The 16,467-nt window shown below is 41.9% G+C and overlaps 3 protein-coding genes across 3 annotated transcripts in view; 2 read left to right on the top strand and 1 right to left on the bottom strand.

Moving 5' to 3' along the window:
* The window catches only part of LOC127906866 (uncharacterized), a 233,884-nt gene that overhangs the window by 121,045 nt on the left and 96,372 nt on the right, over window positions 1-16,467 (bottom strand). The gene's annotated exons all lie outside the window — the stretch shown is intronic.
* On the top strand, window positions 4,497-12,803 carry LOC118387507 (MAM domain-containing protein 2-like). Its single transcript, XM_035775939.2, has 14 exons — window positions 4,497-4,746; window positions 4,853-4,963; window positions 6,816-7,111; window positions 7,668-7,752; window positions 8,110-8,244; window positions 8,588-8,871; window positions 9,030-9,123; window positions 9,297-9,443; window positions 9,692-9,957; window positions 11,302-11,398; window positions 11,501-11,656; window positions 11,768-12,021; window positions 12,194-12,278; window positions 12,390-12,803. The coding sequence occupies exons 1-14, from the start codon at window positions 4,716-4,718 to the stop codon at window positions 12,440-12,442; spliced, it is 2,094 nt and encodes a 697-aa protein (XP_035631832.1). The 5' UTR covers window positions 4,497-4,715; the 3' UTR covers window positions 12,443-12,803.
* smc5 (structural maintenance of chromosomes 5) overlaps window positions 13,364-16,467 on the top strand; it is a 34,258-nt gene continuing 31,154 nt past the window's right edge. The window contains exon 1 of the mRNA XM_035775940.2: window positions 13,364-13,602. Within this exon, the coding sequence (XP_035631833.1) occupies window positions 13,448-13,602 (155 nt within the window). The 5' untranslated portion in view covers window positions 13,364-13,447. The remainder of the gene's footprint in view (window positions 13,603-16,467) is intronic.

Raw genomic sequence — 16,467 nt, 5'->3', positions numbered from 1 at the left:
TTCATATGCCTTGACACTGTGATATTTAGGGCTAAGGCTATTTAGGGCTAAGGCTATGATATTTAGGGCTAGAGACAATAAGAAGACACAGTAGCAGAATAAATTCAACCACATCTGTGTTTCATCACAAAACCAGAAAGCAACCTCTGTCTGGTGAAGTCCACAAAGCATATTGTATGTGACAAACAGTTAAATGACCTACAGCTTGGTCAAGCAAGTTCATGTTTCTGTCATTTTCAAGACTACTAAACGTGATTTAGAATCAGGAGTTGAAAACAAGACTATTCCAGCTAGCACCATTTAAACGTTAACATTTCAACCTCATTAAATCACCAATACTTAGTCTAATACAGTGACAACTAAAATATACCTAAAACAATTTAGTTCAATCAACATAAGCAAACTATGATGTGGCTGTCCATGCCACTGATTTCTGTGTGTGTGTATGTGTGCATGCTGAAAAACATGCCGACTCACCCTACCTGTAGAGAAACACCAATGCCATCCTCCTCTCTGTCATGTTGCCTAAACGGTCTATGACTCTGTCATACAGTACAAGCTTTTAGTTTTTGTTGTCCTAGGCTACCTGGCTAAAATGCTTGCTCGCTAGCCTAACTTCCTTTCATGGGCAACGATTAGCCTACGAGTTAACATTAGCCTTCTACATTAGCTACATATTGAACTTCCATCCTCTCAGGCAAAGGGCACAATGTATGAAATAATGGTTGGATCAGAATCGCCATTATAATCATTGGCCAGTACTGAGAATTAAGTCAAACCACAAGTCCAAATCCCTATCTCCATCCATGGCTAATTTAGGAAAGGGAACAATTTAGCTACCTAGCTAGCCACTGGAGGAGAAAAACAACGAGATGCAACAATAATATTTTTTTCTGTAAATGGAGTTAGGCTTTTGATGTGATGTGATTAGTGTGAAGCCAAATCCAAACTGCCTTCCCTTGACACTATTTTTGGGGGTGTGTGCCAGGACCATTGAAATGTGAGCTCACTCAGCTGATTGGTTATTATTTAATTGTAAAACAAATCCAAGGGAAGCCAAATGCTTGCTGGCTTCCCTTGCATTCAATACTACGGGTGGCAACAACATCATACTCATTTTGACCAGACAGCATCAGAAGACCCTCAATATTTATTGGAGAGGAGCATCAAGCTCATCATCTTGCATATTCACCACCCTGTGAAGTTCATCATAACTTATTTAATCTGTAGCCTAATAAATTGCATTGTTTCCTGAATCGTAGTGGGAGGACTACACAACATATCATCGTGTGACTCCAAATTTACTTTGATGTGATGGTTATAATAATCCTCAGTTTACAATTGGCTCATTCATCCCCCTCCTCTCCCCTGTAACTATTCCCCAGGTTGTTGCTGTAAATGGGAACGTGTTCTCAGTCAACTTACCTGGTAAAATAACGGATAATAATAATCATTATTATTATATCAATATTTGCTCATAAAGGCATTTCCACCATCATTTCTCACATCATTCATTTTACCGACACAAGATTATCCCACCATGTCAAACGAACAAATTGTCTGTCGGCATTTATACAACTGTCCAGGCATTTCATGTTTTTCAGCCCATTCATTACTTTTTTCATGTGTCAGGTAATTCATCTGCATGAATGGTTAGATGGAAACTTGGGATTCCGAGTGGCGCATCGGTCTAAGGCACTGCTTCTCAGAGAGGTGAGAGGTGTCACTACAGACCCTGGTTTGATCACAGGCTGTATCACAACCAGCTGTGATTTGGAGTCCCATAGGGAGGCGCACAATTGGTAGTGTCGTCTTGGTTAGGACTTGGCCGGGGTAGGCCGTCATTGTAAATAAAAATGTGTTCTTAACTGACATGACTGGCTAAGAGCATGCTTAAAACCCATCTCTGAAAATACCATTCATAAATGTTTGATCAGGCTCATTACAGTCTTGTCACGCAAAACCCATGGGCCACATGCAGTACCTCCAGAATTGTTCATGCAGTAGCCTTCTTCCAGGCTTAAACTACACTGAAGAAAGCAAGGGATGGATGGTGTAGTATTGCCTGGGCTGGGCTGCAGGTGGCACTGTCCAATAGCTGAACTGTTCTTAATCTTCTGATATGAGTTGACCAACCACATGGTATCAATCTCCTGTGTTTATAGAATATATACTGCATGGCTTAAAACATTTCCATAACAGTCCACTCCCATAAGCAATGTGTGACATTTGAATATATATGAAAGGTTAATGTCCTATCTCTTGCATTATTACAGTAATAATATTATTACTTGGATGATCTTTGGTGCAGTTCAAAAACAGGGAGTTCATACAAACTCACACTGGTAAATTCTGGTTGAGAGACAAATGATTTTGGGATTCTGTCTTTGATGATTGTTCTGAAAGGGGGGAAGGGGGGACTAGCTATTATCCATCTGGGCTGGGCAGACCCTGCGGATAGGTGGGGCCCAGAAGGACCAGTCCTCTGGCACCTTGCCACATTCTGAACAGAACACGTCAGGGTATCAGCTTACACACAAATGCACTGTGTCGACCCAAACTAGGCTACAGATGTCATATTTTTAAACCACACGTGGGTGTTAATGAAACCATTATCCCAATGTTTACAAGGTGCTTGAGAAATGGCATGCTGTTATTAATACTGTTTTTGTTGATTGTCATTTCATGACGATTGGGGTAGTTTCCGTAAAAATTGATTTCTGTGTAGCATGCTGGTTCAGTTCTCTCAATGCTTTGCCTTACATTAAAAATGACCCCACTCTTCTCTCTTAGCAAATGAAATGGATTGATTGCTCAAGTCTGGCCCTCCTTCACATAATCAAGTGTATATACTGTAATATTTCACCCAGAATGGACTCCATCTGTTTTTCTCTCATAGCATTTCCCAGCACCTTCATGAAAGAAGGAAAGAAAGACCAGGCAGTTAAAGTACATATGGAGAACAAATGTGGGATAACATGTGTCTTATGACTAGCATCAGACCCTCTCTGCACAATCCATCACCCTGAAGCCTGTTTACTTTTACCTCCCTCTGACATTAATTTGCTTCAGTTCTGAAGAAGATTACAAAATATAACAGAGAACCATCTTATTATAAAAGCCACTCTAAAGCTGGCTGTCCTCTTGTGATTTACCTCTGATACTTTTTACACATAATTCCTTCCAATCAGGCCACTTTTTCAGTGTGTGTGTGCGTGTGTTTTAACAGCAAGGAATTAAGGGCTAATTCATGATGTTCATTTTTGCATGTCATGGACATGTACACAAACCTACAACACGCATCACAGACCGGCCAGGCAAAAGGAATTGCAGCTTACAAACATTTCAGCTTTTATTGGTAGCATGTCTTACTTGCTGAAGTTGTTTTGTGTTTTGTATTATTATTATTTTGTTTCCTGTAGACAAGTTGCGAGCCATAACTGAACATCATATTCTTGTGAACTGAGAGCCAGTGATTGACGTTCTGGAGAACCCAGCCAAGAACAGCTGGAGTCCAGGTTACTTGGGGACTGACTGGTCAAGAAATACCCCGGGGTAAACACACCGATGTTAGGCTATGTTATTCATCAATACAATTACAGTGATGTCCAGCATTATTAGAGACAAATAAAAATAGAAAATAAAAATAATTGCCATTACACTAAACGCAACATGTAAAGTTTCATGAGCTGAAATAAAAGATCCCAGAAATGTTCCATTCACACAAAAAGCTTATTTCTCTCAAATGTTGTGCACAAATGTGTTTACATTTCTCCTTTGCCAAGATAATCCAGCCACCTGACAGGTGTGGCATATCAAGAAGCTGATTAAACAGCATGATCATTGCACAGGTGCACCTTGTGCTTGGGACAATAAAAGGCCACACTAAAATGTGCATTTTTGACACAACACAATGCAACAGATGTCTCAAATCTTGAGGGAACATGCAACTGGCATGCTGACTGCAGGAATGTCCAACAGAGCTGTTGCCAGAGAATGAAATGTTAATTTCTCTACAATAAGCCGCCTCCAACATCGTTTTAGAGAATTTGCCAGAACATCCATGCCAGCTCAGGATCTCCACATCCGGCTTCTTCGCCTGCGGGATCCTCTGAGGAGGGGTGGTGCTGAGGAGTATTTCTGTCTGTAATAAAGTGCTTTTGTGGGGAAAAACACATTTTTATTGGCTGCGCTCCTGCCTAGTCATGTGAAATCAATAGATTAGGGCCTAATGAATTTATTTAAATTGATTGATTTGCTTCTATGAATTGTAAAAGTAAAATCTTTGAAAGTGTTGCATTTATGTTTTCGTTCAGTATAAATACAAAAGCAGTATACCTCAAAGGCTACTTCCCACAATGTAAATTAAGACAAAATCTTGGGGAATCTGAGGTGAGGGAAGTGAGAGAGAGTTCTGGAGCTCTGTAAGAGTCTGGTTCAGATTATTACCAGAGTCTCCCTCCTTCCTTCCCTCCCTCTCTCTCTCCTCCTCACAGCACTGCTGTCTGGACAGAGTCTTCTTATCCGAGACTGTACAGTATGCTGGCAGTTTGTGAGCTTGAGAGATTGATATTGATTGACAGACACAGACACAGACACACAGGACCAGACAGCTTTGATTTTGGTTGGGACACACAATTGCTTGTGCATTAGTTTGATTGAAGGTACTTCCGCTTGTCTCCTGTTTTTTGGATTTTTTTAAATTTAAGACTGCAATGCTTCCATTCTACCTCTTCACCCTGTTTGGTGAGTATAGAAAACACATCTACAGTGAATATGTGCATGTTTTTATACATGCAGTGGTGCTTGTTTTAGTGTCTGTATGATTCATCCATTTTCTCTCTTCTCCCAGCCACAGTCCAAGCCCAGATCCAGCACTTGCCAGGCTCCTGTAGCTTTGAGTCCAGCACCTGTGGATACACGTCAGACCCAAACTTTTTAAGCTGGACGCTCAACAAAGATGGTAGGAGACTTTGAAAAAGGTTGAAGACTATCCCCTTTAAAAACACTGACAAGTGCCTATAATACAGTCGCTTCCCACTGCACACAGACATCAATTCAACGTCTATTCCACATTGGTTCAACTAAATTTTATTGAAATTACATGGAAACTACGTTGATTCAACCAGCATGTGCCCTGTGGGTCATCCCCCTTAAAGTGCTTGAAATACATGGCAACTTGTTGCTTATGAAAACATGAGAAGACTGTCCTCTCTTCTATACAGCAGAGATGTCTGTAGTAGTGTCTGTAGTAGTGTCTGTAGTGGTATCTGTGGTAGTGTCTGTAGTGGTGTCTGTAGTAGTGTCTGTGGTGGTGTCTGTAGTGGTGTCTGTGGTAGTGTCTGTGGTGGTGTCTGTGGTAGTGTCTGTAGTTGTGTCTGTAGTGGTGTCTGTGGTAGTGTCTGTAGTAGTGTCTGTAGTGGTGTCTGTAGTAGTGTCTGTAGTGGTGTCTGTGGTAGTGTCTGTAGTAGTGTCTGTAGTAGTGTCTGTAGTAGTGTCTGTGGTGGTGTCTGTGGTAGTGTCTGTAGTTGTGTCTGTAGTAGTGTCTGTAGTGGTGTCTGTAGTAGTGTCTGCAGTAGTATATGCGGTAGTGTCTGTGGTAGTGTCTGTAGTAGTGTCTGCAGTAGTGTCTGTAGTAGTGCCTGTTGTAGTGTCTGTAGTAGTGTCTGTAGTAGTATATGTGGTAGTGTCTGTGGTAGTGTCTGTAGTAGTGTCTGTAGTAGTGCCTGTTGTAGTGTCTGTAGTAGTGTCTGTGTCTGTAGTAGTGTCTGTAGTGGTGTCTGTGGTAGTGTCTGTAGTAGTGGCTGTAGTAGTGTCTGTAGTAGTGCCTGTTGTAGTGTATGTAGTAGTGTCTGTGTCTGTAGTGGTGTCTGTGGTAGTGCCTGTTGTAGTGTCTGTAGTAGTGTCTGTAGTAGTGCCTGTTGTAGTGTCTGTAGTAGTGTCTGTGTCTGTAGTAGTGTCTGTAGTGGTGTCTGTGGTAGTGTCTGTAGTAGTGTCTGTAGTAGTGTCTGTAGTAGTGCCTGTTGTAGTGTCTGTAGTAGTGTCTGTGTCTGTAGTAGTGTCTGTAGTGGTGTCTGTGGTAGTGTCTGTAGTAGTGTCTGTAGTAGTGTCTGTTGTAGTGTCTGTAGTAGTGTCTGTGTCTGTAGTAGTGTCTGTAGTGGTGTCTGTGGTAGTGCCTGTGGTAGTGCCTGTTGTAGTGTCTGTAGTAGTGTCTGTAGTAGTGCCTGTTGTAGTGTCTGTAGTAGTGTCTGTGTCTGTAGTGGTGTCTGTAGTGGTGTCTGTGGTAGGCCTAGCTGTACTAGTTGTTGTACTTGTTGATGTGGTTTATGCAGTTGTTGCTCTGATGGAGAGAAAGTGGGGAGAGAGAGAGCCATCTGGACTGCGTTTCCAGCACACATCTGGAAACAGTGAAATAACATATTTGGGCATTCAAAGCTCTCAGATTTGGTACTTAGTAGTACTATTATATCCCAGAATGATCAAAGGACACATAAGAATGCAGATTAGATTTTTTATGACAACTACTATATGTAATAATTATGTTTGCCTTAAGACGGGGACTACTATATGTAAACTGTAAGAAGAATGTGTCTCTTCCTGTTTTTGTCTATTACTTTTTGTCTATTACCACCCTCCTTCCTCTTCATCATCTGTTTCCTCTCTTCCTTTTTTCATCCATCCTTCTCTGCCACTGTCACCCTAGGCATTCTTAGAAAAAAAGCCTAATGAAAATGGATTAAGTAGGTCCTGTTATACTCTCTTCCTCTCTTGCTCTTTTCATATAACCTCTATTCAAACTGTTTCTCTGTTCTCAGGGTCTTTCATCTCAGTGGACCCAGGCCTAGAGGACCAAGATGGGCAGGAAGAGAGGTCGGAGGGAGAGGAGAGGTCAGAGGGGGAGGGCAGGGCAGTTCTGCTGGGCCCATCCATGGAGCAGGAGGACTGGAGCTGTCTGAGGCTGGTGTACCAACTTTCCGGGTCGGGCTTTCTACAGGTCCAACAGCGCAGAGAGGGTGAGAGCTTCGACCGGGCCCTGTGGAGCACCCAGACTGCCTCCGACAGCTGGCTCATCTCCAGCATTGACCTCCAGAACAGCACCGATCCGTACAGGGTAAACAACACACCCTCAGGAACATGGGAGGCACATACACACTGTTAAAATGTATGGGCTAATATAAACACTGACATACTTAGGTGGAGGAATGGGGCCTGGAAAATATTCTAAAGACCCCCCCCCAAAAGATAAACATTGATAATTCCAAACATGAAATGACATGCATGTACTGTATCTGCTGTTCAATCTCAGGTCTGGTCTGATAACTGCAGCTATGTATTGCATGTGACATCTTAATGGTGCTGCACTCAACCTGACTGGTTTGATAGAAATAAGCGAGCATGATAGAAACATGCACTGCACACAGGCAGTCAGGCACGAGCATTACCAGTAACTAACCATGCACTTGACCTTGAACCTGCCTGGGGGGACCTGCCTTAGCTACACTCATCTGGGAGCTGGGAACTGTACCATTAGCCTACGGTAGTATAGTCTATATGTCGTACATTCCCACCCAACATAATGGGGCACAGACATACTGTCCAATACCTCCATATCCCCTCCTCATTCATTACCTATTGAGGGCTATTACTGAACATCTGTTTCCCATCAGATTGTCATTGACGGGAGACCTGGTGAGAGCAAAGGTAGTAGTGTGGCCATCTTTGAGATACGCATCAACCCTGGATACTGCTTAGGTCAGTGAGTCACACCCATATCATATACCCTCGAGATTTGTAAGAATGCACACACACACGCGTGCGCGATGACAACACAATGACTGATTCCGTATCACTTTTCATCCAACAAAACATGTTCATTATGTGACAATAACATTACAATAGTCACATTTATATTTTATCTAGTGTATATGAAATATTAATGATATATAATGTATGTGCTTTCCTCTTTTACTCCTTTTATCATCTGCCTGTTTAACTTGCTCTATTTACTATAATAAAATATAACAAGAAGGTTTTAATGAGAGAGGCCCCTCGGTCCGCTTCCTCACAGTGAAGCGTTGTATTAATGGTTTACTGTCCTGTTGTCTCAAGAGTGTGACTACGAGGAGTCCCACCTTTGTGGCTACAGAAACCAGTGGAACACCAATGTCAACTGGTACAGGGGAGGAGGAGCTGCCCGGGACACTCAGAGCAACATACCTTACGTCCACACGTCCACACGCACAGGTGAAGCCTTAGCAACTCACACATTTAAATGCTAGTAGATGTATAGCAGATATCGCAGCTCAACACTCAAAAAGAATATACCACTGCTCAACACAGGCCACAAGCAAATGACACAGTCAAAATGAACAAGAACCAAAACAAATAACTCAATAAAGTATTAACACTCAACAGAACAAGGGCATTTTGTACGTTCAGCAGGGGACACTTTTTTTTTCATATGGCAGCAGAATGCCAAAATATTGTAGCTTGAGGTAGTTCAATGGACAATAGAATCTAGGGAGTTTGGTTGGTATCATCCATAATGGCTTCAAGTTGAAAATCAAAGCTGCCATTGCCTTCCCAGGTCACTACATGTATGTGGATTCTGTGCACGCCAAGACATTCCAGGAGGTAGCCAAACTGGTGTCCGCTATGACAACGGTGCCCATGTCGGGCTGCCTAAGCTTCCAGTACCAGCGGGGTGAGGAGAGAGGGAACCTGTTCTCTGTCTACACCAGGGACCAGGCAGGCCAGTACCAGGAGCTGTGGAGAGCAGACCCAGAGGACCACAGCCTTAATGACTGGACTGCTACCACCTTGGAGTGGATACCTGTGCAGGTGGACATCAAGGCCCCTTTCCCTCTGCAGGTCAGTGGGGTGCAGATGTTTTCACAAGGAGTGCACATTGGATTTACATTCTGATTGAATACTGAGTACAGTGAGCAGCATGTTCACTTCTTCATGTGTTTGCCTGATCTGCGGATGTTCGATGAGTGTGATTGTATGTGTACTCCGGCTCTCTACAGGTGGTGTTTGAAGTCACCTTCAACAGCCCCAGAGGGGGTCATGTGGCACTCGATGATATCGCCTTCTCTCCTGAGTTCTGTAGTGCAGAGACAGGTGGGTCTGTTTGGTCTCTCTCCTCCTGTTTCCATCACACAGTAGATTTACATTTTACTTTACATTAACTTTCATGACTGATATGGATGGAGTTGAAAGGTAAAAGAGGAGAAAAGCATTATGTTAAAGAGTATTGGGCTGCAGCGTCCTAATGTGTCCCATCTGTGCTACAGAGCCAACATTTGATCCCTCCATCGCCAACTGTGACTTTGAGGTGGGTTTCTGCCACTACACACAGGATCAGATGGAAGGATCCCCATGGAAGAGAGTGTCAGTCAAGCCCAACATCTACAGGACTGGGGACCACACAACAGGGGCAGGTCAGAAATTATACAATGTTGATCACACAAAGATACAAGAAGCGCAATGAGTAAACAACAGATTGTTTCTCTAGCTGCTCCTGTTGACCATTTGCAATGCATTCAATTTGACTTTGGTAAAAACCTGAAGCGTTTTAAGTGTCAGAAAGACCAGTGCTTGGTGCAAAGTGAAAATGTTCCATGGCAAAACGATAGACAGGAAACAGAGCTGCCAAAGACAATATTAAGAGTTCTTTCTCTCCCCACAGGGTCCTTTCTTCTAGCTCACTCTCGGCTGAGTCCACGTGCTGGCTATATTAGCCGCCTGCTCGGGCCTCCTCTGCCCGGCAACATGAAGTACTGTCTGAGGTTCCACTACTCTCTCCGTGGATTCCTACAGACAGACCAGGCGCTCACCGTTTACCTTCAGGGTCAGAGTGGAATCATACAGGACAGGATATGGACCCAGAACGACAAGTCCAGAGGTGTCTGGATAGCAACGGACATCACCTTCCAGAGTCCACAGGCTGCAAAGGTAAAATGTATTAAAATATATTAACCCTCTAATGCACACATTTTGGTTTAAAAAATATATATATACTCCATCTTATTTTTTGGGAAGATTTAGGCTTTCTGATAATTTATCAATAATAAGAATTTAAAAAAACTTTTACTCCTCCACACCCAGAAATGTATTTGTTGCCTCAGGGCAACGCTGTGCCGTAAGGGTACTAAAATACCAAGGAAAATCTGATATTTTCAGAACACTTACATTTCATTGCCTCTCGAACCTGATTCTGGGGTCCATTATTCCTTGCTGTCACTTAGGCGACATACACCCCCCCCCACCACCACCACCACCACCACTATCAGATGGTACGATTCTAACTCTTCGATTAGGCTACTTTCACTGATAGAATGTCCATGTGTCCATTGCCTGTGAATATCAGTAGATATGTTGGCAAAAACATTGACCAAGGCCATCATTTTACATTATTTTATTGAGCATGATATTGCCCTGAAAATTAGCCTAACTGCACAACGTTGCAAATGTTTTGAATATATATAAAAACAAAATATGTTCAAAAACTATCAAATATGCTAATGTAGAGGTCCCTACACAAGGACATATTTTTTTTATTGTCAAGTTCTCTCTATTTAAACATGCAAAATAATGAAATAAATGTATTGCTCACACCATGCACTCACATCGCTCTGCTTCCTGAAAGAAGCCCCCTGCCCCAATTCATACATCATACCAACTTCTGCATCTCATTGGAACATTTGCAGACATGATATCACATATTGTCATGAATTTCAAAATAATGCCTGAGGGCAATGATGTGCCATAGAGGGTTAAGTAACCCCAGTACAGGGTTAATCCCCTCTTTAGTTTGTCAGTTGTTTTCCTTCCTCGTCACAATTGATATCCTGTGTATGCCCTGCCTATAATGTTTTATATGTAACTGAAACTGTTGTGTTGGGGGCTTTGAAGTTTGTTCAGCCTTACATAGCTCATATCTTTGACATATTTTTTAAATTCTCAGTCCTTTGGTTTGGCTCCAGCTTTGTAAGCAGCAGCAGTTAGACGACCAGGTTTAATACGTTTGACATAAAATGAAACAGGATGCTGAAGTCCGTAGTCAGAGATTCTCCTCACTGGGTTTTCTTTGTAAACTCTTTTGCCCTGATAAAACATGCATTATTTGTTCAAAATCTAAACATTACCCTATCACAGTTAATTACTGTAAATAGGTGTAATTCTGTCTGCAAATGCATTATGCCGTTAACATTTTTTCAGAAGCTATATCCTCTGAGAATGTATGTTGTTGAAGGCTTTGCTCCTGCAAAATATTTGCTAATTGCTCCTGCTGTCCAGGTGGTGTTTGTCAGCACATGTACAAACTTCTGGGACTGTGGTTCAGTTGCTCTGGATGACATCAGTGTGAGCCTCGGGGACTGTGATCTTACAGCAGGTAACTTCACCCTCACTGATGCCCACAGGATCTCTGGGAGTTATAGTGTCTCTATGATAAACACATTGTCCCTTGAGAGTCATTTTGGGTGTCCATCTGCAGGTTTACTCCTGTCTGTCCCTGGGCATTGTAACTTTGAGATGGGTCACTGTGGGTATATTCAAGACAAGGAGGATGATAAGGGTGACTGGGTACTGGTGAGAGGGCCTACCCCTACCTCCTACACCGGGCCGAAGGGGGATCACACCACAGGAGTCGGTGAGTATCCAATGCCCTATAACATTCCTTAAAAAGAGTAATTGTGACATTGTAGTCTGCTTCCATGTTATACTGTGATGGTTGGAATTTGACCCTGTAAAACTCTTTTAGGGTACTACATGCACATTGAGGCATCTAACATGCTGCCTGGTCAGAATGCCCGGTTACTCTCCAGTCCTCTGAGGGGGTCCAGTGGTCCTCAGTGCCTACGTTTCTTCTACCAGATGTACGGCTCAGGCACAGGTGAGCTTAGCATCCATCTGAGACAGGATGGAAAGGATGTATTGCTATGGAAACACACTGGAGAGCAGAGCATCACCTGGCTGAAAGCAACTGTGGAATACCAGAGTGACCAACAGCATCAGGCAAGTGGTGAAAAATTTGACTTCTCCTCTACACACCACCCCCAAATTACAACAATATATTCAGGCAACGATTTGAAGAATTAAAGCACCCAGTCTTATTCACATGTGCTCAGGCTAAATACTGTTTTTACTGAGCATTACATTTGTTGTCCTTTTTCTCCTATTGTTCTAGGTTGTTTTTGAGGCCATCAGGGGTTCCTCAATAAGGAGTGACATAGCCATCGATGACATTGTGTTTGAAAGTGGACCATGCCCAGGTATCTGTTGCCCAATTAATGTTATACAACCTCTACAAACAAGGATTGTGTTGAATTGTTTTGCTTTGTGCAATCTTTTAACTCATGGCTCATTTTATTTTTCATCCACAGATATTGAAGTCAAAATGACCTATTCCCCAGGAAACTCAAATGACATTGAGTGAAGGAGCAGAGGACAGGAAGAGTGCTGAATAAGATGCACGCATCAATACTATGTTGCACATACGGACAAAAATGTACACAAACATTTTATTTTAGCAACTGTACTAATAGCACTGAATCGTTTTGCACATATTGAGGTCAAACAAAAAATGTCTCGAATTGAGTAAAAGAGATTCTGCATTTACAACCAATCAAATTATATCACTGTACACGTTTTTAATTATCAGTCACACCTGACCCTACTTGCTCTTTGTAGAGAAATTGGTAGTAGTCAGTCAACATTTTCCCAGTAATAGAGGCTGTGTTGTATTCAAAATAATATGCATTAGATTAATGCTGAAATAAAGTGGGATGCTTATTCAACATGTGTGTCCTTGTCTTGATCTTACTAATTAAATGTTTTATTTAACTAGGCAAGTCAGTTAAGAACAAATTCGGTATTACAATGATGGCCTACCAAAAGGCAAAAGGACAGGGGCTAGGATAAAAAAAAATGTTTTAATAAAATATAAATATAGGACAAAACACACATCAGGACAAAAGAGACAACACTACATAAAGAGAGACCTAATAAAACAACGTAGCAAGGCAGCAACACATGACAAGACAGCATGGTAGCAACACAACATGAGCAGCAATAACAAAGCATGCCTTTGTCTTATGACTTTGTCTTCATTTTTAAAGGTCTACAGGAGTATTGGCACATATTAGCTATAGTTCCAGAAAATATTTTAAGAATAATTGGTATTGGTGCACCTCTTACTGTATTCTGTCTCACACTATCTGGCAGACAGATTCTTCATTACTGTAATAAACTCTCTTTGCTGTAGGCATGAAACATAGGGCGTTACTGACACCTAGTGGACATGAGCTGCATGTTGTGTTGTTGGTGAACTACGCTACACGTGACCCACCTTCTCCAATCATCAATCGACAACCGTCCATACTGGGCGCGCGAATTCCACTGAAAGACTACTAGCACATCTTCGAAGTTTTAAGTCAGCATCATGGCTTCTGCAGGCAAGAAAAAACGAATAAGTAACGTAACGAACACACAACCTTCAAATAATGGAGCAGGTTCGTCCTCTGGTACCGTTGGAGATGGCCAGGTGTCTGGATTTGTCGAAGGATCCATAATTCGCATCACAATGCAAAACTTCCTGTAAGTCAACTCAACTGTAACATGTTTCCAAACACGCTAGCTAGAAAAAAGATAGCTAGCTATTACGGCGTGATAGCAATTTACCTAACGTTAGATAGCATATAGCAGCGTCTATGAATGGGGCTACTAACTAACGTTACCTTTAGCGCCAATTGACTCGTATCTTCTGGCGGTGAGAGTCGTAGAGCCCCGACGCCTGCGCTAATTAAACGCGTTGACATGCATTGCTTGCGGTGTGGTTTTGTAAACATCGGGGACGTATGTGTCATATCGTCGAGAAATCACCCCCAAGTTACTATACACCGTTTAACATTACAGGGTTAGGGTTCCGACACGGCAATATTTCCATGTTAAAGCTCCTGTTTACGGAAAATAGGTCGGAAGATATTTGACAACCTGTTTGACGCGACGATGGTGTTGTCGAATTCACATCTCTAACGTTAATATTCTATCTAAACCGATATGACACCAATATCGATACATTCGTAAATCAACTTGTGACACAACACACTTTTTCGCCATGAGCCGTCCATTACCGAGAACCTCATACCGGATTTTAACAGGGTCGTTAACAGTTACATGTTTAAATCGGGTATTTGTTGCGCCTTCCTAGCTCAAATTCTAGACGTCCGATTAAAAGGAGACTAGAGTAGGCTGGCCACATGACATTTTTAACAAAGCTTTTTTTTTTTATACTAGTTAATTGCATCGGCCATGGAGCCCAGTTTCATAATATTGCCGTATGTTCCAACTGCTTGCCGTAGTTTCGAAGTAATCGCGAAAAAGCAGGCCTTATTTTATTATATTGTTCATCCTGTCAACAACTACTTAGTTATATTGAGCACGGTGGCACCAACACTCATTCCGAAAATAATATTCCGCGCAAATTGTTCTGTTTCGCTAATGCCGGTTTCGCTATGGTTAGCAATTAGATTTACCCACATAAACCTTGAATGTTTACCTCAGGTAAACTGACAGCGTTTTGCAGTTATTAATCTTAAAATCTCTTCATATAGTCCCCCAGGAAGAATATTACACTTTAAAAAGCGACATAGTCATTTTCATACATTTTTTGAATGTTTGGTAAATATGTATACTAAGGCATTGGTGAAAATTCTATAGCAATATAGAGTGGGAAAGTGACCTTGAGTTTGGCCAATTAATAGACACTGCCATAAATCCAAATGTCTGTCTTGACCAGGACCAGTCAGATCAGAGCTGCAGTAGGCCTTTATGCAAACAAGCTATTTGCCACACAGGCCTGCCATCATTCACTTTCAAGTGGACTGTGTGTTTACAGGCAGTTGTGACTTTAGATCATTAGAAAGAATTCGCCAAACTACACCTCAATGGATTTCTATCAATACCACGGGAGTCCTCTTACATTTGAACTTTAGTCCTATTGATCAAACAACCATGAAAAGGTAGGCTCTCCCTTATTTATGCACATCAACAAGATAAGCAACTAATGCTAGCCAGAGCAAGATGTGATGATTAAATCTCATGAAGGAACATTAGAGAAACTTCTACATCTTTTGCAGCTAGTTGGCCATCAAAATTTCACTGATAAACGGAGGGGAATTCTAGCCTACTCGTCCTGCAGCTTGCCTACCAATGCATCCTTGTCCCAACCAACGAAGCTGACTGGTTAAAGTTGAAGCTAGCCACTTCCAAACATAAATGAGCTAACCCCTCACTCTGACCATTTTACATTCCCTAGGAGACCTTGTTAGCTAGGCTGTTTACAACTTATCTAGGGCATTCATGACTAACTTCTTTTTGTGCCTACGTTTACTAACACCAGTAATATTCAGCGGGTGTTGCACGTTTGTAAATTCATCAGTTATTCTGCGCCCTGGCACAATGACGAGTGCTCTGAAATCGGAGTAGATAGCCAGAGTGAATTTGTGAAGGCAAGAGATATGCTAACTGGGTAATGTTCTTGCTTGCTAACCAAATGACTCCTGCATCTAGCTGTGTTTAGCCACCAAAAAAATGAGGGGGGGGGGGATTCTGTCACTCACTCCACTCCTCCAATTACATGACATCCTTGTAACAGCTAGCTATCTAGCTAGCGTTAGGATCTGTGTTTTTAGCTTGCTACATAAATGGATACGCTAGCCTATTAGCAATGTTATGACTGACTTGTGATCATTACCCTTGCTAGTTTGATTGTATTGACATTCCCAGCCTTAGTTATATTTATCAGTTGTTGTCCAAAATATCGAGTCATTGACACTGAAATCTGAAATGATGCATCCCGAATGGAGGCAGTAAACAATGTACCAGGCCAGCTGTGATATACAACCTGTATTTTCTTTGACTACCAACATATCTATTTGAGTTAAACTACGTTGCAAACTGGATGCATGTTTTGGATAAAAAAATAAAACATTTTACCGGCTTCTCTTTTCACTCTGCCATTTAGGTTAGTATTGTGGCGTAGCTACAATGTTGAGCCATCCTCAGTGTTGTTCTATCACATCCATTGAACTCTGTAACTGTTTTAAAGCCACCATTGATCTCGTAGTGAAATCCCTGAACAGTTTCCTTCCTCTCTGGCAACTGAGTTAGGAACGATGCCTGTATCTTTGTAGTGACTGGGTGTATTGATACACCATCCAAAGTGTAATTAATAACTTTACCATGCTCAAAGGGATATTCAATGTCTGCTTTTATATTTATTTTACCCGTCTACCAATAGGTGCCCTTCCTTACGATGCTTTGGAAAACCTTCCTGGTCTTTGGTTTAATCTGTGTTTGTAATTCACTGCTCGGCGGAGGGACCTTACAGATATTTGTCTTTGTGGTACAGAGATGAGGTAGTCATTCATGTGAAGCACTATTATTTCACACACTTGTGTG

This window comes from Oncorhynchus keta, chromosome 13 (assembly GCF_023373465.1).
Source record: "Oncorhynchus keta strain PuntledgeMale-10-30-2019 chromosome 13, Oket_V2, whole genome shotgun sequence".
Classification (NCBI taxonomy): Eukaryota; Metazoa; Chordata; class Actinopteri; order Salmoniformes; family Salmonidae; genus Oncorhynchus; species Oncorhynchus keta.
Note: the sequence above shows the minus strand (reverse complement) of the source record. Positions and strands in the feature narration are given on the sequence as shown.

What these genes read in the sequence shown, in the direction of transcription:
- LOC118387507 (XM_035775939.2), top strand. Translation starts at nt 4,716, where the DNA reads ATGCTTCCATTCTACCTCTTCACCCTGTTTG. An exon ending in ACAGCACCGATCCGTACAGG is followed by an intron (nt 7,112 to 7,667) that starts GTAAACAACACA and finishes GTTTCCCATCAG; the next exon opens with ATTGTCATTGACGGGAGACC. An exon ending in CAACCCTGGATACTGCTTAG is followed by an intron (nt 7,753 to 8,109) that starts GTCAGTGAGTCA and finishes TGTTGTCTCAAG; the next exon opens with AGTGTGACTACGAGGAGTCC.